A 21,455-nucleotide genomic window follows, 5' to 3' on the forward strand; every position below is an offset into this window, starting at 1 on the left:
AGACTGGGGCGAAGGTTCACCTTCCAACAAGACAATGACCCTAAGCACACAGCCAAGACAATGCAGGAGTGGCTTTGGGACAAGTCTCTGAATGTCAAGCCAGAGCCCGGATTTGAACCCGATCTAACATCTCTGGAGACCTGAAAATAGCTGTGTAGCAACACTCCCCATCCAACCTGACAGAGCTTGTGAGGCTCTGCGGAGAAGAATGGGAGAAACTCCCCAAGCTTGGAGCGTCATACCCGAGAAGACTCGATGCTGTAATCACTGCCAAAGGTGCTTCAACAAAGTACAGAGTAAAGGGTCTGAATACTTATGTAAATCTGTATTTCAGTTGTTTTTTAAAATACATTTGCAAACATTTCTAAAAACCTGTTTTTGCTTTGTCATTATGGGGTATTTATTGTGTGTAGATTGATGAGGGAAAAAAACAATCCATTTTAGAGTAAGGCTGTAACGTGACAAAATGTGGAAAAAGTCAAGGGGTCTTTCTGAATGCACTGTGTGTGTGTATGTATATATGCGTGTGTGTGTGTAACCAATTTGTAAGTCACTCTGGATAAGAGCGTCTGCTAAATGACGTAAATGTAAATGTAGCAGTAAGGCCCAGCAGGTAAAACAGGCTGAGGTGATTTTCCCTCCAACAGCAGTGTGTTGGTTAGGATAAATAATCATTAACAGGGAATAGACTCACACTTCACTGAGCTGGTGTTAAGAGAGAGGACAGCAGTGTCCAGGGCCACACACACACACAATTTCTCTTATCAACAGAAACACTTCACATCACTGCATGCTGAAGATTTCAGCTGGGCAGTCATTTTAAACTATGGATTCTGAACATTGATCTCACTGCAGTCAAACAGGCCTGGATCACACACATAGGCCTTTATTGTGTGTGTGCTCTTGTGTTTAATCACTGTTTGCCTAAATATGGCTAGGACGTTTGTCAGATTTTATAGCGGATTTGTGAGAATAAGATGGCCTGAGAGTATAATTCTTAAAACTGCAGTATGTAACTTTTTGGGCGACCTGACCAAATTCACATAGAACTGTGTGTTATAGATCTGTCATTCTTGTTGAAAGCAAGTCTAAGAAGCGGGAGATCTGTTCTATATTTGCTATTTCTATTCTTCCCGTAAAGTTTTGTTTTTGTGTCTTTACTTTCAGTTTTGTACACCAACTTGTAACAGCTGAAAATACAATATTTCTGGTCTATTTTAAATATATTTCACAGCGGTTTAGATGGTACAATGATTACACTATACTTGGTGGTTTTGTCACATAGTGAAATGGTGAAATTAGGCAACTATTAACATTTTCGCAACCAGGAAATAGCGGAGCGATATCTGCATAGTGCATCTTTAAGGTATAAAAACTTGTCTGAGTAACAATCTGGGAGAAAGGGAGAGGAGAGGTTGTGTTTTGGGGCAGCGCATGGAATAGAGGGGGACAGGTGGAGGGATGTTTTTACTGAAGGATGTAGGGGGGGGGGAGTGTGTGGACTGTCCAGTGTACCCCTTCACTCAATCCCTCTTATTAAAGACTGGTAATGGTGTGTGTGTGTGTGTGTGTGTGTGTACAATGTAGGATTTCCCATCAAACACTGGGGTTCTCTCTGGGTTCTGTCACCCCCCCCACAAAGAAGGCCAGTTGGCAGGAACTTGTGTTTAGTTAATTTTTGTGTCAGTGGACAACAGCATAGTTAGAAAAAACAGGTTGGAACAACCAAAATAGCTGTCAGGGTTGGGCTTGGGGATTTGGTATTGGTTGTGTGAAAGCCATTTGTCATGAGAAGCCATGCAGACATACTATAATTATAGTCTGCACTCTCAGCTGCTGGGTGCCCCTGGCCCTCACACAGACCAACATTATGGTAGTCTTAAAGGACATAAGTAGGTACACATCATTACATAGAGGGCTTCCCTGCTTGCATTTTGAGAGAGATAATAACACACAGTCACACTCAGACACTCTTCGTCTCTCTCTCTCTGTGTGTCTTTTTCTCCTAATTAGTAATGTGTAGTTTTACCAGTGAAGGCCAATGTGTGTGTGTGTACTTGTCTCCAGAGGATGGAGGATAACTGCGTGTCAGAGAGGCAGCCATGCCAATCCACTCTGGCTAAACAACCAGCCTCTCCACTGGGAACGCCATCAGAATGCCACTGATGGGCTCAGGACGAGAGCGATAACAGACACACACACCCCACGCACACGTTCAGACACTACTCTTGCTCTCTCTCTTTCTCCTCTCTCTCTTACTCTCAGCTCTTCTCTTCTTCTCTCTCCCCCCCATTCAACGAAGGGGGCCAGAACGGTATCATGTCTTCCAGCCTCAAGTGTTATGTAAACCCACCAGACCAGGGGGGGGGGAGAGACAGAGAGAGACCGAGCCGCTAGTAGCACCAGCCATCAGCACTCAATGGAGAATTGCACAGAAGAAAGCCATGTTTTTTGATTCAATGATTAGATGTGTAATTATCAGGATGTAGCACTATTCTCTACCTGACTACCTCCTGCTCTGCCCCTCCTCCTGCTGATGACACAGCCTGTCTGCTGGGAAAGGTCAAAGGTCAAATGACCCAAGGGAATAGAGCTGTTGTTTAACAGACTTTAGTTTTACACCCCCCTCATTGCACATACGTCTCACTCACTTACATGTCCTGTGAATAGCTGACCACGTTCCCTGTGTGTCATTTGAGACCAGTGTGCTGGAAAAGCTGGTTAACCTGTTAGGGACAGACGTTCCGATAGTGGAACGCCTCACCAATATCCAATAGTATAGCGTGGCACGAAATACAAACACCTAAAAAATGCTGTAACTTCAATTTCTCAAACATATGACTATTTTACACCATTTCAAAGATAAGACTCTCGTTAATCTAACCACACTGTCTGATTTCAAAAAGGCTTCACAGCGAAAGCAAAACATTAGATTATGTCAGGAGAGCACCCTCCCAAAAATAATCACACAGCGATTTTCAAAGCAAGCATATATGTCACAAAAACCAAAACCACAGCTAAATGCAGCACTAACCTTTGATGATCTTCATCAGATGACACTCCTAGGACATTATGTTATACAATACATGCATGTTTTGTTCAATCAAGTTCATATTTATATCAAAAACCAGCTTTTTACATTAGCATGTGATGCTCAGAACTAGCATACCCACCGCAAACTTCCGGTGAATTTACTAAATTACTCACGATAAAAACATAACAATTATTTTAAGAATTATAGATACAGAACTCCTTTATGCAATCCCAGTGTCCGATTTTTAAAATAGCTTTTCGGTGAAAGCACATTTTGCAATATTCTGAGTACATAGCCCGGCCATCACGGCTAGCTATTTTGGCACTCACCAAACTCAGATTTACTATAAGAAAAATTGGATTACCTTTGCTGTTCTTCGTCAGAATGCACTCCCAGGACTTCTACTTCAATAACAAATGTTGTTTTGGTTCGAAATAATCCATAGTTATATTGAAATAGCTCCGTTTTGTTCGTGCGTTCAGGTAACTATCTGAAGGGTGACAAATTTCAAAATATTCCATTACCGTACTTCGAAGCATGTCAAACGCTGTTTAAGATACATTTTTATGCGATTTTTCTCGTAAAATAGCGATAATATTCCAACCGATATTCGTTCAAACAGTGAAAGAAAAAAATGGAGTCGTCTCGTGCACGAGCGCCTCGGTGTCATTGTTCCCAGAAGGACCACTCACAAAAACCCCTGCTGTTTTTCGCCCAGAGACTGCAGAGCTATCATTCCACTTTCTGGCACCTTCCTAGAGCCAATGGAAGCCTTAGAAAATGTCACGTTACAGCAGAGATGCTGTATTTTTGATAGAGAGGCTACAGAAGGACAAGAAATGGTCAGACAGGGCACTTCCTGTATAGAATCTTCTCAGGTTTTGGCCTGCCATATGAGTTCTGTTATACTCACAGACACCATTCAAACAGTTTTAGAAACTTTAGGGTGTTTTCTATCCACATCTACTAATTATATGCATATTCTAGTTTCTGGGCAGGAGTAGTAACCAGATTAAATCGGGTACGTTTTTTATCCAGCCATGAAAATACTGCCCCCTATCCCTAACAGGTTTTAATAGGGATGGGTATAGGTACTGAACGGACGTCAAAAATCCATCTTTAACCAGAGATCACATTTTGTTCAAATACTATAAAACTATTTGGTTGAAAGGTTGTCTTGAAGACAACGTTAATGTGTTTTGACTCAAGTGTTCCATTTGTACATGTGCATTTGCGGGACACAACAGAAAATAAACCGAGCCAAGCATCACACAGTTCTGCACCCTAAATTTCCTTCATGTCTCACTCAGTCAATTGCGTGCACCAACAGAAATAAATGCCTATAAATTAGAGGTCGACCAATTAATTGGCCCAGACCGATTAATTAGGGCCAATTTCAAGTTTTCATAACAATCGGTAATCTGCATTTTTGGAAGCCGATTATGGCCGATTACATTGCAATCCACGAGGAGACTGCATGGCAGGTTGACCGCCTGTTACGCGTGTGCAGCAAGGAGCCAAGGTAAGTTGCTAGCTTGCATTAAACTTAACTTATAAAAAGAAAATCTATCTTAACATAATCACTAGTTAACTACACATGGTTGATGATATTACTAGTTTAACTAGCTTGTCCTGCATTGCATATAATCAATGTGGTGGCTGATAATTTATCATCAAATCACAGCCTACTTCGCCAAACGGGTGATGATTTAACAAAAGCGCATTCGCGAAAAAGCACAATCGTTGCACGACTGTACCTAACCATAAACATCAATGCCTTTCTTAAAATCAATACACAAGTATATTTTTTCAAACCTGCGTATTTAGTTAAAAGAAATTCATGTTAGCAGGCAATATTAACTAGGGAAATTGGGTCACTTCTCTTGCTTTCTGTGCAAGCAGAGTCAGGGTACAGTGAGGGAAAAAAGTATTTGATCCCCTGCTGATTTTGTACGTTTGCCCACTGAGAAAGAAATGATCAGTCTATAATTTTAATGGTAGGTTTATTTGAAGAATGAGAGATATAGAATAACAACAAAAAAATCCAGAAAAACGCATGTCAAAAATGTTATTAAATGATTTGCATTTTAATGAGGGAATATGAGCGGTATGACGGCTGCGTGGTCCCATGGTGTTTGTACAGATGAACGTGGTACCTTCAGGCATTTGGAAATTCCTCCCAAGAATGAACCAGACTTGTGGAGGTCTACAATTGTTTTTCTGAGGTCTTGGCTGATTTTATTTTGATTTTCCCACGATGTCAAGCAAAGAGGCACTGAGTTTGAAGGTAGGCCTTGAAATACATCCACAGGTACACCTCCAATTGACTCAAATGATGTCAATTAGCCTATCAGAAGCTTCTAAAGCCATGACATAATCTTCTTGAATTTTCCAAGCTGTTTAAAGGCACAGTCAACTTAGTGTATGTAAACTTCTGACCCACTGGAATTGTGATACAGTAATTATAAGTGAAATAATCTGTCTGTAAACAATTGTTGGAAAAAGTATTTGTGTCATGCACAAAGTAGATGCCCTAACCGACTTGCCAAAACTATAGTTTGTTAACAAGAAATTTGTGGAGTGGTTTAAAAGCGAGTTTTAATGACTCCAACATAAGTGTATGTAAACTTCCTACTTCAACTGTGTAGCCATACTATGACTAATAAGCATACTACATAATTTATGTCACAAATAGTATGGTTAGTGTAGTTAGTATGAGTATTCAACCACAGCTAGAGTACTCCGGGTACTCGCCTCTACCTTCCTCTCTCGCTACCGCAAATGTATATTTCTCCTCTCCATTGTTTGTGATTTGAGGTGTAAGTGCGTGCTCAGGTTTACCTTTACAACTGTTACGTCCGTTGTTGGAATGAGACCAAGGTGCAGCGTGGTAGGCGTACATTTTACTTTTATTAAAAATGACACAGGAAAAAACAACAAAATACAAAAAAAACGAACGTAAAGCTATATGCAGTGCAGAAAGCAACTACACACAAACAAGATCCCACAATCTAAAGTGGGAAAATGGCTGCCTAAGTATGATCCCCAATCAGAGACAACGACAAACAGCTGTCTCTGATTGGAAACCATACTAGGCCAACAAAGAAATAGAAACACAGATTTCCCACCCTAGTCACATCCTGACCTAACCAAATGGAGAATAAAAGAGATCTAAGGTCAGGGCATGACAGTCCCCCCCACCCCCCGACCGCAGCTGCCGACCGCAGCAGGATGCTCCGGGCCGCCGACCGCAGCAGGAGGCTCCGGGCCGCCGACCGCAGCAGGAGGCTCCGGGCCGCCGACCGCAGCGGACCGTCTCAGGAGGTTCCGGACTGGGAAACGTCGCCGGAAGCTCTGGACTGGGAAGGCGCACTGGAGGCCTGGTACGTGGAGCCGGGCCAGGTGGCACCAGACTGGTGACACGCACCTCAGGGCGAGTGCGGGGAGCAGGCACAGGATGTACCTGACTGGGGACACGCACTTCAGGAAGAGTGAGAGGAGCAGGCACAGGACGTACTGGGCTGTGGAGGCGCACTGGAGACCTGGTGCGTAGAACCGGTGCAGGATATACTGGACCATGGAGGCGCACTGGAGGTCTGGAGCGTAGAGCTGGCACAACCCGTCCTGGCTGGATACTCACTTTAGCCCGGCAAGTGCAGGGAGCTGGCACAGGACGCACTAGGCTGTGAAGGCGCACTGGTGACACAGTGTGTAGAGCTGGCGCAGGATATCCTGGACCGAGGAGGCGCACTGGAGACCAGGAGCGCTGAGCCGGCACAACCCGTCCTGGCTGGATGCTCACGGGGAGTGCGGGGAGCTGGCACAGAACGCACCGGGCTGTGGATGCGCACTGGAGACACATTGTGTATCTCCACAAAACATGGTGCCTGACTGGTCCCACGCTCCTCACGGCGACTGTCTTGCTCCAGACATCAATGCATCCATTCTACCTCATCACCCCCCTCAACTATCTCACAATACTCCTCGCTCAGTCTATCCCAATATTCCTCCTCGCTCTCAGAAAGCAACTACACACAAACAAGATCCCACAATCTAAAGTGGGAAAAAGGGCTGCCTAAGTATGATCCCCAATCAGAGACAACAACAAACAGCTGTCTCTGATTGGGAACCATACTAGGCCAACAAAGAAATAGAAACATAGATTTCCCACCCTAGTCACACCCTGACCTAACCAAATGGAGAATAAAAACGATCTCTAAGGTCAGGGCGTGACAACAACTAGCTTGATAGACTAGTTGATCATGTCATTGTTGCAGCCAGTGGAATGTGTCAGGGATGAACCAGAGGGTGTGTTTATGCTTTATTGTGTCTGTGTCATCACACATCATTCCTTTCCCTTAATGATTAATATATCGATGCCACAATACCTCCTTATGCCGCTCCGACCCTGCAAGTCCAAGAGAGAGAGACATGAACACAGAGATATAGACAGACATGGATTATAGTGTTATAAGGTTCAGTTTAAAAGGCTGTCTGTTTCTGATCTGGAAAAAGTTATGAGGTCCAAGCCATCAGAAACATTACCAGGAGCTATTTTCAACACAACCTCAGCAGTATAGTGTGCACCGTTCAACACCAGATATTCAAGGTGTACTTCGCTTCACAAACCCAGCCAGCTGTATAGCCAGGGTGTGTGTCTATAGTTTTTTATATATATATATATATATATATATATATATATATATATATGTATATGTATATATGTATGTATATGTATATGTATGTATATGTATATGTATATATATATGTATATATATACGTATGTATGTGTGTATATATATATATGTATATATATATGAGGTCCAAGCCATCAGAAACATTACCAGGAGCTATATATATATATATAAATATATGTATGTGTATATATATATATATATGTATGTATGTATGTATGTATGTATGTATATATATATATAAAAAACTATAGACACACACCCTGGCTATACAGCTGGCTGGGTTTGTGAAGCGAAGTACACCTTGAATATCTGGTGTTGAACGGTGCACACTATACTGCTGAGGTTGTGTTGAAAATAGCTCCTGGTAATGTTTCTGATGGCTTGGACCTCATAACTTTTTCCAGATCAGAAACAGACAGCCTTTTAAACTGAACCTTATAAACACTATAATCCATGTCTGTCTATATCTCTGTGTTCATGTCTCTCTCTATATACATATATATATATATATATATATGTATATGTATATGTGTGGGGTTTCAGGTGTCTCCGGAAGGTGGTGATTGACTCCGCTGTCCTGGCGTCGTGAGGGAGCTTGTTCCACCATTGGGGTGCCAGAGCAGCGAACAGTTTTGACTGGGCTGAGCGGGAACTGTGTATATATGTATATGCATATATATATGTGTGTGTGTGCGTATTTATGTATGTGTGTTGACACCCCTTCAAATTTGGACACACTGCCATGCAATCTCCATAGACAAATATTGCCTGTAGAATGGCCTTACTGAAGAGCTCAGTGACATTAAACGTGTTGCCACCTTTCGATGCCACCTTTCCAACAAGTCAGTTCATAAAATTTCTGCCCTGCTAGAGCTTCCCCGGTCAACTCTAAGTGTTATTATTGTGAAGTGGAAATGTCTAGGAGCAACAACGGGTCAGCCGCGAAGTGTAGGCCACACAAGCTCACAGAACGGGACCGCCGAGTGCTGAAGAGCGTAACATGTTAAAAATCATCTGTCCTCGGTTTCAACACTCACTACCGAGTTCCAAACTGCCTCTGGAAGCAATGTCAGCACAATAACTGTTCATCGGGAGCTTCATGAAATGGGTTTCCATGGCCGAGCAGCCACACAAAAGCCTAGATCACCATGCGCAATGCCAAGTGTCGACTGGAGTGGCTGTTTTTCATGGTTTGGGCTAAGCCCCATAGTTGCAGTGAAGGGAAATCTTAACACTACAGCATACAATGACATTGTAGACAATTCTGTGCTTCCAACTTTGTTGCAACAGTTTGGGAAGGCCCTTTCCTGTTTCAGCATGACAATGCCCCTGTGCACAGCTTCTGAGCTCCTATTAGCAGCAAATATTATTTTCAAAAAGAAAATTAATGTGTTCATGCAAAAAATATATTGTACGGAATCTCGTCAATTCGTTACACTAATCAAAATAAATTGCACTGACTCGTTTCAAGCTAAAACATATCGTTCCTGTAAGGTATCGGAGCACTTGTTTCTAGATGCGTATCGAATCGTTCATGAAAGGAGAGATGCACACTCTCTCTCTCTCTCTCTCTCTCTCTCTCTCTCTCTCTCTCTCTCTCTCTCTCTCTCTCTCTCTCTCTCGTTTTTTGTATCTCACAGACAGACATAACATACAGTGTGTGTGTTTCTGTGGTTACAAGATGGCGCCAACAGAGAGGGCCGCCTCGCTTCTAGTCCTAAGGAAACTTTGCATTGTTCGTTTTTTTTAATGTATTAATTCTTACATTGTTAGCCCAGAAAATCTTAAGTGTTATTACATACAGCCGGGAAGAACTATTGGATATCAGAGCGATGTCAACTTACCAGCACTACGACCAGGAATACGACTTTCCCGAAAGTGGATCCTTTGTCCGAACCACCCAGGGTATTGGAACTGAGGCAGAGGCTTCCCAAAACAGCGTCACCGCAGAAGAGGTAGACAGAGAGGGCTTATGGTCAGACTTCGGAGGCGCTCACACCACCCACTGCTTCCGATTATATTACTCGCTCCATTCTCTAGATAGCAAGGTCGACGAAATTAGGGCAAGGATTGATTTCCAGAGAGACATCAGGGACTGTAACACGGAAACATGGCTCTCTCGGCATATGCTGTCGGAGTCAGTACAGCCACCGATATTCTTTGTGCGTCGTGCCGACAGAAATAACCATCTTTCTGGGAAGAAGAAGGACGGGTGTGTATGTTTCATGACTAATAACTCATTATGTAATTGTAACAACGTTCAGGAACTCAAGTCCTTTTGTTCACCTGACCTAGAATTCCTCACAATCAAATGCCGACCGTATTATCTCCCAAGAGAATTCTCGTCGGTTATTGTCACAGCCGTGTATATCCCCCTTCAAGCCGACACCACGACGGCACTCAAGGAACTTCACTGGACTTTATGCAAGCTGGAAACCATATATTCTGAGGCTGCATTTATTGTAGCTGGGGATTTTAACAAAGAAAATTTGAGAACAAGGCTACCAAAATTCTATCAGCATATTGATTGTAGCACTCGTGCTGGCAAAACTCTGGATCACTGCTACTCTAACTTCCGAGATGCATACAAGGCCCTCCCCACCCTCCCTTCGGCAAATCTGACCACGATTCCATTTTTCTCCTCCCTTCCTATAGGCAGAAACTCAAACAGGATGTACCCATGACAAGGATTATTCAATGCTGGTCAGAATCCACATTTCAAGATTGTTTAGATCACACTGACTGGGATATGTTTCGGGTAGCCTCAGAGAATAATATTGATTTATACGCTGATTCAGTGAGTGAGTTCATAAGGAAGTGCATAGGAGATGTTGTACCCACTTTGACTATTAAACCTACCCTAACCAGAAACCATGGATAGATGGCGTCATTCGCGCAAAACTGAAAGTTGACTGGGAATATGGCCGAATACAAACAGTGTAGTTACTCCCTCTGCAAAGCAATCAAACAAGCGAAATATCAGTATAGAGACAAAGTGGAGTCACAATTCAACAGCTCAGACACGAGATGTATGTGGCAGGGTCTATAGACATTCACGGACTACAAAAGGAAAACCATCCACGTCACCTACACTGACGTCTTGCTTCCAGACAAACTAAACACCTTCTTTGCCCTCTTTGAGGATAATACAGTGCCACCTTGGCCAGCTACCAAGGACTGTGGGCTCTCCTTCTCCGTGGCCGACATAAGTAAGACATTTAAACATGTTAACCCTCGTAAGGCTGCCGGCGCAGACGTTGTTGTCCTCAGAGCATGCGCAGACCAGCTGGCTGGCGTGTTTACGGACATATTCAATCTCTCCCTATCCCAGTCTGCTGTCCCCACATGCTTCAAGATGGCCACCATTGTTCCTGTACCAAAGAAGGCAAAAGTAACTGAACTAAAGGACTATCGCCCTGTAGCACTCACTTCTGTCATTATAAAGTGCTTTGAGAGACTAGTCAAGGATCATATCACCTCCACCTTACCTGTCACCTTAGACCCACTTCAATTCGCGTACCGCCCCAATAGGTCCACAGACTATGCAATCGCCATCACACTGCACACTGCTCTATCCCATCTAGACAAAAGGAACACCTATGTAAGAATGCAGTTCAGTGACTACAGCTCAACATTCAACACCATAGTACCCTCCAAGCTCATCCCTAAGCTAAGGACCCTGGGACTAAACACCTCCCAACCGAAAGGTTGGTTCAAATCCCTGAGACGACTAGGTGAAAAATCTGTCTGTGCCATTGAGCAAGGTACTTAACCCTAATTGCTCCTGCAAGTTGCTCAGATAAGAGCGTCTGCTAAATGACGAAAGCGTGAATGTGATGAGAGCCTTATTACTCTCAGCTCTCTGTTCTCGTCTTCCTCTCTCTTTCTATGTTTCTCTCAGCCCTTTCCCATCTCTGATCCTCACCCCCCTCCCTGTGCCTTTATGGACTACTGGTGTTCCCTGTCATTCTTCTTAAGAAGGATTTGGGGGCAGAGCCACTGAACAGAACGTCAATCTCCTTTTGCATGTGTGTGATGGTGTGTGTGTGTGTTCGTGTGACGTGCAACATGCGTCTGTGTGTTGTCATTGGGGTTAATGCTTTGAAAGGGAGAGGCTCGCCAGCGAATGTTGCTTTGATGACTCGTTGTTGTCAAATTCAGGGTAACAAGAGGGTGTGTGAAAGTTGATATGTATGTGTATTGTGTGAGTGTTGGAGTGTAGGAAACTTTAAGAAATGTTCTCATTGCAGGGACACAGTAGGCCTACTGTTTAGGTTGTGTGGTGTATTTAGGTGGTGTGTGTGTGCGTGCGTGCGTGCGTGCACGTGTGTGTGTGTTGTGATGGCACTGCTCTCCAAGTGCCAGAACCCAGCTGGAAAAGGGAGGGAAAGCTCCATTCGGATTTCAGTGTGTGTGGAAATTTGGGACAGAAGTGGCGGCCAAGATATTCCCCTAGGGTGTGGCTGTGTGAATGCTACACATTTAAACTCCTCTGTCAGGGAGTAGGCCTACGGCCCAGGGAAGAACATGTTAAACTGTAGTGTTTGAAAGCCTATTGTACCTGTGTCACAGTGTCTGTTTAGTTGTGTTCACGCTGCTGTGTGTGTATTCTCCTCTTGTACCCTCCCAGCAGGAGATGGCTGTGAGAACCTGCGTCTGGGACCCCGCCCCCACTACCCCTCCTTGCCCTCACTGCCAAAACATTCCCCCAAACCCCCTCCCACCCCCCTTGTCTGCCATTTGTCCCACCCCTACATACAGTATACACACTCAAGAAATAGCCTCCCTTCTCCAGCCTCGCTCCCTTCTCCAGCCTCGCTCCCTTCTCCAGCCTCGCTCCCTTCTCCAGCCTCGCTCCCTTCTCCAGCCTCGCTCCCTTCTCTAGCCTCGCTCCCTTCTCCAGCCTCGCTCCCTTCTCCAGCCTCGCTCCCTTCTCCAGCCTCGCTCCCTTCTCTAGCCTCGCTCCCTTCTCCAGCCTCTCTCCCTTCTCTAGCCTCGCTCCCTTCTCCAGCCTCGCTCCCTTCTCCAGCCTCGCTCCCTTCTCCAGCCTCGCTCCCTTCTCTAGCCTCGCTCCCTTCTCCAGCCTCTCTCCCTTCTCCAGCCTCTCTCCCTTCTCTAGCCTCGCTCCCTTCTCCAGCCTCGCTCCCTTCTCCAGCCTCGCTCCCTTCTCCAGCCTCGCTCCCTTCTCCAGCCTCGCTCCCTTCTCCCTCTGTCCTGATCGTTAGGGAAATAAGCTTTGTTGCCCAATCTAGCGTCTGATCCTTCCCCTGACTGAGGGGGATTGTATAAAATAGGCTCAGGCCCAGAAAGTAAATATTAACCTAGTGACATGTTCTACTGCCTCCTACATTCAGTATTCTAATACTTTACCAACCTGAGAGAAAAATCTTATTTTCTACTATGGTCCATTTCAGCTCTGACATTTGGTAATAAATGTTTGTTAACAGTTAACACAGACTAAATTAACTCCTGCCACCATGTTATCTGTTGTTTATGGAGCTAGCTGTATGTCAGGACAGAATTATGGTAAGGCAATGACCTTATGGTGAGGCGCAAAGGGAAATGTTCCAGTCTTTTAATGTTTTACCCATTGTTCAACCCATGTTTTGGCCTATATGCTGTTGGCTTTGGACTTAGTTTGGCCTTAAACCCTCTCAAACCCTCCTCCAGCTGACCACTTGGCATTGTCACCTATCCTGTCATTTTAACCTCTCCTTTAGTTGTAGTTTGTGGATAGAGGTGTGTTGCTATAGTAACCTGGTATGGCCTTTCCCCCCAGGTGGTCACACACAGGAATGTGCGGAATATTCTCCTTTTCTCTCAATTTCAACTCCATGGGGAGTTATACAACATGGGATCCAATATAAAGAACCGTCCATGTGGAATTCTGTGCTATAAGATGTGTAGGGGGAGGATTAACTTACTACCTGTCTGGGGGAATATGCAGCCTTGCAGGAAGTAACTGACCTTAAGTTCATACTGTGTGTGTGTGTGTGTGAGATGGAGGCAGTGGCAGGGTACTAATGACGGACCAGCAGCACAACTAGACCAGCTGTTACCATGACACCTCAGAAGAATTCTCTGACATCCAGCACCGTGTGTGTGTGTGTGTGTTACTTAGATCATTTTTGTGTGTGATTGTTCCTTCTGTGTGTGACGCTGTGTGTTGTGTTTATTTGCTTGTGTGTATGCGAATATGGGTGTGTTTTTCAAAGTAACTCTAGCTTTTTATTATGTCACCGAACATTATTTCAGGGCACAGTGGGGATTTGTGGCTTCTGCCGCTGTGTGGAAATCTTCTGAATTTCTGACAATAGACAGACATAGTAGAGAGAAGCTAGACAGAAGGCTACTGGCATAACAACAAATACTAGAGACATCTTTACTGGTTGTCTGAGATGGAAGGGGGGGGGGGGGGGGGGGGGGGGGGTTGCATGCGGTGTCCTGGCAACCGTTTCTGCAGTGGCCATTTATCAGAGGCCATTGTGGGTAGACTAGGGGTTGGAGAAGGGAGTGTTAGAGTGCCTAAATCCTTTTTGACAGCTTTAACGTTAGGGTGTCTTTCTCTTTGCAGGCAAGTGCAACACAAAACGAAATGGAGCTGTGAGTGAAGGAAGGAAAGAGTGTGTGAGTGAAGGAATGAAAGAGTGTGTGAGTGAAGGAATGAAAGAGTGTGTGAGTGAAGGAATGAAAGAGTGTGTGAGTGAAGGAATGAAAGAGTGTGTGAGTGAAGGAATGAGTGAGGCTTTCAGATGGAAAGTGTGAATGAAGGAGAGGGAGGTTTTGGGATGGTGAGGAGTGAGTGAAGGAAGGAATGAGGGATTAAAAGAGTGGAAGTAGGGCTTTTGCTCAGAGACAGAGGCCTCCCTAGTTCAGCACATACAGCACGAGGGCGTGGGCCTGTGGCATTCTGGGAGATTTCTATGGAGTGTTTGTCTCTGTGGCCTGAGTTCTCTGAGACGTGGGTCCCACCCCCGACTCCTCTGTTCCTTCTCAGCCTGCACGGCTCGTGTGTGTGTGTGTGTGTGTGTGTGTGTGTGTGTGTGTGTGTGTGTGTGTGTGTGTGTGTGTGTGTGTGTGTGTGTGTGTGTGTGTGTGTGTGTGTGTGTGTGTGTGTGTGTGTGTGTGTGTGTGTGTGTGTGTGTGTGTGTGTGTGTGTGTGTGTGTGTGTTAGGGTTGGGTGGGATCCAGATGTTTATACGGTCATATCGTTTCTGTATCATACCGGGGTATACAGCATTACCGAATGTTCACACAATTACACTGAACAAAGATATAAAAGGCAACATGCAACAATTTCAAATATTTTACTGAGTTACAGTTCATAAAGGGAAATCAGTCAATTAAAATAAATTCATTAGGCCCTAATCTATGGATTTCGCATGACTGGGAATACAGATGTGTATCTGTTGGTCACAGATACCTTTAAAAAAAAACAAGGTAGGGGCGTGGATCATAAAACCAGTCAGTATCTGGTGTGACCACCTTTTACCTCATGCAGCGCGACATCTCCTTCACATAGAGTTGACCAGGCTGTGGTCTGTGGAATGTTGTCCCACTCCTCTTCAATGGCTGTGCGAAGTTGCTGGATATTGTGGGAACTGGAATACGCTGTCGTACACGTTGATCCAGAGCATCCCTAACATGCTGAATGGGTGACATGTCTGGTGAGTATGCAGACTATGGAAGAACTTAGACATTTGCAGATTCTAAGAATTGTGTACAGATGTTTGCGACATGGGGCCGTGCATTATCATGCTGAAACATGAGGTGATGGTGGCGGATGAATGGCACGACATTGGCCCTCAGGATCTTATAACGGTATCTTTGTGTATTCAAATTGCCATCGATAAAATGCAATTGTCCATAGCTTATGCCTGCCCATACCATAATCCCACTGCCACCATGGGGCACTCTGTTCACAACGTTGACATCAGCAAACCGCTCGCCCACACAGCGCCATAAGGGTCTGCCATCTGCCCGGTACAGTTCAAACTGGGATTCATCCGTGAAGAGCACACTTCTCCAGCGTGCCAGTGGCCATCGAAGGTGAGCATTTGACCACTGAAGTCGGTGACGACGCCAAACTGCAGTCAGGTCAAGACCCTGGTGAGAACGACGAGCACACGTGGTCTGTGGTTGTGAGGCCAAATTCTCTAAAACGACGTTAGAGGTGGCTTATGGTAAAGAAATTAACATTAAGAGCTCTGGTGGACATTCCTGCAGTCAGCATGCCAATTCCACTCTCCCTCAAAACTTGAGACATCTGTGGCATTGTGTTGTGTGACAAAACGACACATTTTACGTTTCCTTTTTGTTGTCCGCAACACAAGGTCCACCTGTGTAATGATTATGCTGTTTAATCAGCTTCTTGATATGCCACACCTGTCAGGTGGATGGATTATCTTGGCAAAGGAGAAATTCTCACTGACGGGGATATAAACTAATTTGTGCACAAAATTTGAGAGAAAGAGGGTTTTTCTGCATATGGAAAATTTCTGGGATCTTTTATTTCAGCTCATGAAACATGAGACTAACAATTTACATGTTGCATTTATATTTTTGTTCAGTGTATAATAATAATGTGAGTTTTTTTGACGCACAAAACAATTTAGACAACAGGGATTTTGATCCAGTAGAGGATTAAATGTCTTTTACATTTACCATTTTAGTCATTTAGCAGACGCTCTTATCCAGAGCGACTTACAGGAGCAGCTCAGGGATTCAAACCAACAACCTTTCAGTTACTGGCCCAACGCTCTTAACCACTAGGCTACCTGCCGCATATCTGCTGTAACCAAGAATCTGTAAGCAAGAAGTGTGTCTGCTGTAACTGTAATATCTTATGTTTCACCGAGTGGTGGCTGAACGATGACATGGATAACACAGCTGGCGGGGTATTTGGTCCATCTGCAAGATAGAACAGCTGCCTCTGTTAAGACAAGGGGTGGTGGTCTGTGTATATATGTAAAAAACAGCTGATGCACGAAATCTAATATTAAGGAAGTCTCAAGGTTTTGCTCGCCTGAGGTAGAGTATTTCATGATAAGCTGTAGACCACAATATTTACTAAGAGAGTTTTAATCTATATTCTTCGTAGCTGTCTATTTACCACCACAAACAGATTCTGGCACTAAGACCACACTCAATGAGCTGTATAAGGCAATAAGCAAACAGGAAACCGCTCATCCAGAGGCGGCGCTCCTAGTGGCTGGGGCCTTTAATGCAGGGAAACTTACAGTTGAAGTCGGAAGTTTACATAAACCTTAGCCAAATACATTTCAACTCAGTTTTTCACAATTCCTGACATTTAATCCTAGTAAAGATTCCCTGTCTTAGGTCAGTTAGGATCACCACTTTATTTTAAGAATGTGAAATGTCAGAATAATAGTAGAGAGAGTGATTTATTTAAGCTTTTATTTCTTTCATCACATTCCCAGTGGGGCAGAAGTTTACATACACTCAATTTGTATTTGGTAGCATTGCCTTTAAATTGTTTAACTTGGGTCAAATGTTTTGGGTAGCCTTCCATAAGCTTTCCACAATAAGTTGGGTGAATAATGGCCCATTCCTCCTGACAGAGCTGGTGTAACTGAGTCAGGTTTGTAGGTCTCCTTGCTCAAACATGCTTTTTCAGTTCTGCCCACACATTTTCTATGGGATTGGGGTCAGGGCTTTGTGATGGCCACTCCAATACCGTGACTTTGTTATCCTTAAGCCATTTTCCCACAACTTTGGACGTATGCTTGGGGTCATTGTCCATTTAGAAGACCCATTTGCGACCAAGCTTTAACTTCCTGACTGATGTCTTGAGATGTTGTTTCAATATATCCACATCATTTTCCATCCTCATGATGCCATCTATTTTGTGAAGTGCACCAGTCCCTCCTGCAGCAAAGCACCCCCACAACATGATGCTGCCACCCCCGCGCTTCACGGTTGGGATGGTGTTCTTCGGCTTGCAAGCATCCCCCTTTTTCCTCCAAACATAACGATGGTCATTATGGTCAAACAGTTCTATTTTTGTTTCATCAGACCAGAGGACATTTCTCCAAAAAGTACGATCTTTTTGTCCCCATGTGCAGTTGCAAACCGTAGTCTGGCTTTTTTATGGCGGTTTTCGAGCAGTGGCTTCTATAGGGCTCGTTTTACTGTGGATATAGATACTTTTGCACCTGTTTCCTCCAGCATCTTCACTAGGTCCTTTGCTGTTGTTCTGGGATTGATTTGCACTTTTTGCACCAAAGTACGTTCATCTCTAGGAGACAGAACGCGTCTCTTTCCTGAGTGGTATGACGTCTGCGTGGTCCCATGGTGTTTATACTTGTGTACTATTGTTTGTACAGATGAACGTGGTACCTTCAGGTGTTTGGAAATTTGTTTATCCTTGGGATCAGACTTGTGGAGGTCTTCAATTTTGTTTCTGAGGTCTTGGCTGATTTATTTAGATTTTCCCACAATGTCAAGCAAAGAGGCACTGAGTTTGAAGGTAAGCCTTGAAATACATCAACAGGTACACCTCCAATTGACTCAAATGATGTCAATTAGCATATCAGAAGCTTCTAAAGCCGTGACATAATTTTCTTGAATTTTCCAAACTGTTTAAAGGCACAGTCAACTTAGTGTATGTAAACTTCTGACCCCCTGGAATTATGAATTATAAGTGAAATAATCTGTCTGTAAACAATTGTTGGAAAAATGACTTGTGTCATGCACAAATAGATGTCCTAATGTGTACACACACACACACACACACACACACACACACACACACACACACACACACACACACACACACACACACACACACAGGTGACAAAGTAGATGTCCTAACCGACTTACCAAAACTATAATTTTGGCAAGTCGGTTAGGACATCTACTTTGTGCATGACACAAGTCATTTTTCCAACAGTTGTTTACAGCACGAAAATAGGCACAACATAGCCCAAAACAAACTGCAAATGCATCCAACAAGATTGTAGTCAAGAGATTGTAGTCATTGAGTGCAAGGCATATGGGGCCAAATATGGGACCACTCTAAGTGAATTTGTCCAAATACTTATGACAACTTCAAATGAGGGAACTAGATACACATTGTGATTTCATTTATATACGCCATAACAGATGTAGGAAAATACCCTCAAATAAAAGGTGACATTCTATACTGTAGCCTCATATGAAACATTTGATCTCAAATCCAAAATGATGAAGTATAGAGCCACATTTAAAATGTTAGCTTCACTGTCCAAATACATATGGAGGGGAGTGTAGCTCAGTGGAAAGTCCCTCTGGTTCTCAGATTATTTCATTCCATACCAAATCCAGCCCCACCCAACCCAAACCCAACTCAGTTCTGCCCTAGACTGTATATTAGGGTTCTGTCTAGCCCAGCCCTGTCCTAACCCCAGCTGGTCTGATCCTCTATGGAAGGAAGAGGTGCTAATACAATCTGACTCAGAGGGAAGTTAGTCACGGGACTGACCAGGCATGTAATCCTTTTCCATTTCCTCATCGTGGGAGAAAGGAAGAGTGAAAACAAAACACACCAAACAAACCCCTCCTCCCCTCTCTCTGTTCTCTCTGTTCTCTCTCTCCCTCTCATTTCTTGTGGGAGGGGATGGATGTTAGTCCAGTTGTTCCTCATTGTAGAGAGGTTTAGTCATTAGTGGCCAAATTGACTTTCTTTCCTCTCCTCTCTCTGGTAGTGATGGGGGGGATGAGCCAAGGGAACAATGTTTGTGAAAGACTTCGTCATATGTCATCTCTCTGTTTCCAATACTGTATAAAGGTAGTAAAGGTAGATACCCCTATCTCTTGGTGTGTGTTACGAGTCATCCTGGGGTCATGTTGATCTGCTGACCACCTGCTGGGGGGGGGGGGGGGGGGGCTGCTCTGTGGCTGTGTTTAGGCCCGGTGGAGGATTCTCCCTTTTTGTAATTGTGATGTAACACTGCCCCCGACACACACACACACACACACACACACACACACACACACACACACACTATATCTGTCACTTTGACAGGAAGTCACACTTCTCTTGTTTGACAAGCTGGCCTTGTGCCTTCTTCACCTCCCTCTCTCCCCATCGCCCTCTTCTCACACCCCTGCTGTAGTGTGTGTGACAACAGAGTACACCTTAACATCAATCCAAGTAAACATACCCAGCATGCTCGGCAAACAGCCCTCAAACGTCCACTTCCTCAGACTGCCAGTGCCACTACTTGTCTTCCTCTTCCGTGTTTGTTGTTTTTGTTTCTTCCTCTCTTATATGTTCTCTCCGTCATGAATTTGAGTAAGTGGCTGCCTTGGAGAAGGCACCGTGCTTCCAGACAGAGGAGGAAGCAGGAGAGAGTGTGTCTTGTTCTGGGTGAGTAGTACAGGATAAATCGCAGAGATCTCTTAGTTTCCTGTTTCAACTACCGAAAAGAGTGAAGAGGCTAGAATTACTTTCACTCTGTCTCTGTCTAATCGACAGTACAGTACAGATTAGTCGTTGATGGCTTCCTCTACAGTGAGTAAATGTTTTTTCCCCCACAGAATATTCATGTTCACTTTTAGGGTTGAATTTGATGAGCAAATTTAAGTATCTTTAAAGTAAATAAGCATCATTTTGAGTAACTTTATTCCCAGCATCACGTAAAAAAAATAGCACTGCGTTTTGTTGTGCATGGTGATGTGTGGGTTTGTGTGTGACTGTGGCCGTGTCTGTGTATGCGTCTCAGTGCATCTCTCTGTGTGTGTGTGTGTGTGTGTGTGTGTGTGTTTTGATATAATTCACATTCCTCCAGGGCAATACCAGCACCTCTGTAAGGTTGAACTACATGGTCAAGTGCTCCCAGCCAACCGTGGCAGATACCATTATTTCTCTGTTTGGTTCTGGGGATGTTCTCACTGCGTTGTGTAGAGGTTATCACTGGATCAAGACTATAGAGAACAACAGAAAATTGGGGTTTGTGTATGTTTCTGCACAAGTTTTCTAGGCCTGTCTTCTGCAGTCTTTCACTGTGTCTGATAGGACTGTGGCTGTGTAGCTGATATTTGACCTTCTTCCATGGTTTGATGTTGGAGATGTAGCAGCCCTGCTGGCTGCTGTGCTGTCTTATGTTGTGTTAGACAGATAACCGGTAACCCATCCAAGTCCTGGGCTCCATCCTAACCTTATCTAGCCCTCTTCTTTCCAATGTTGTGTCTAACCTGTGTGTGTTAGGGTTACAGGTTTCTCTCTCTCTCTGTCTCTTTCTCTCTCTTTCTCTCCCTCTCTCTCTCTCTCTCTCTCTCTCTCTCTCTTCCTCTCTCTCTCTGTCTCTTTCTCTCTCTTTCTCTCCCTCTCTCTCTCTCTCTCTCTCTCTCTCTCTTCCTCTCTCTCTCTGTCTCTTTCTCTCTTTGTCTGTCTCTCTCTCTTCCTCTCTCTCTTCCTCTCTCTCTCTCTCTCTCTCTTTCTCTTTCTTCCTCTCTCTCTCTCTTTCTCTCTCTTCCTCTCTCTCTCTGTCTCTTTCTCTCTTTGTCTGTCTCTCTCTCTTCCTCGTTCTCTCATCCTCTCTCTCTCTTCCTCTTCCTCTGTTTCTCTCTTCCTCGTTCTCTCTCTCTCTCTCTCTCTCTCTCTCTCTCTCTCTCATCTTATCACTGTCTCCGTAACGTGGGAGGCCTCTGTCCCCTGTTGCATGCTGGGACAGGGTTTAGACAGAGAATGCTGTGTGTTCCTTCAGCGGAGCACGGTGTCT

At 44.3% G+C, this 21,455-nt stretch overlaps 1 protein-coding gene across 6 annotated transcripts in view; it reads left to right on the forward strand.

Annotated features, from left to right (window-relative positions):
* The window catches only part of utrn (utrophin), a 306,152-nt gene that overhangs the window by 5,943 nt on the left and 278,754 nt on the right, over positions 1-21,455 (forward strand). For 4 of the 6 annotated variants that reach the window (XM_082976949.1, XM_082976955.1, XM_082976951.1 and 1 more), the window contains exon 1: positions 19,929-20,101. The exons of 1 other annotated variant lie outside the window; for it this stretch is intronic. In XM_082976949.1, coding sequence (XP_082833075.1) covers positions 20,017-20,101 — 85 coding nt within the window. In that variant the 5' untranslated portion in view covers positions 19,929-20,016. Of the gene's footprint in view, positions 1-19,928; positions 20,102-21,455 lie in introns of those variants that run through there. One more of the 6 variants, XM_014205596.3, reaches the window with a different exon arrangement.

The sequence above is a fragment of the Salmo salar genome, chromosome 06 (genome assembly GCF_965601325.2).
Source record: "Salmo salar chromosome 06, fSalSal1, whole genome shotgun sequence".
NCBI classification, from domain to species: Eukaryota; Metazoa; Chordata; class Actinopteri; order Salmoniformes; family Salmonidae; genus Salmo; species Salmo salar.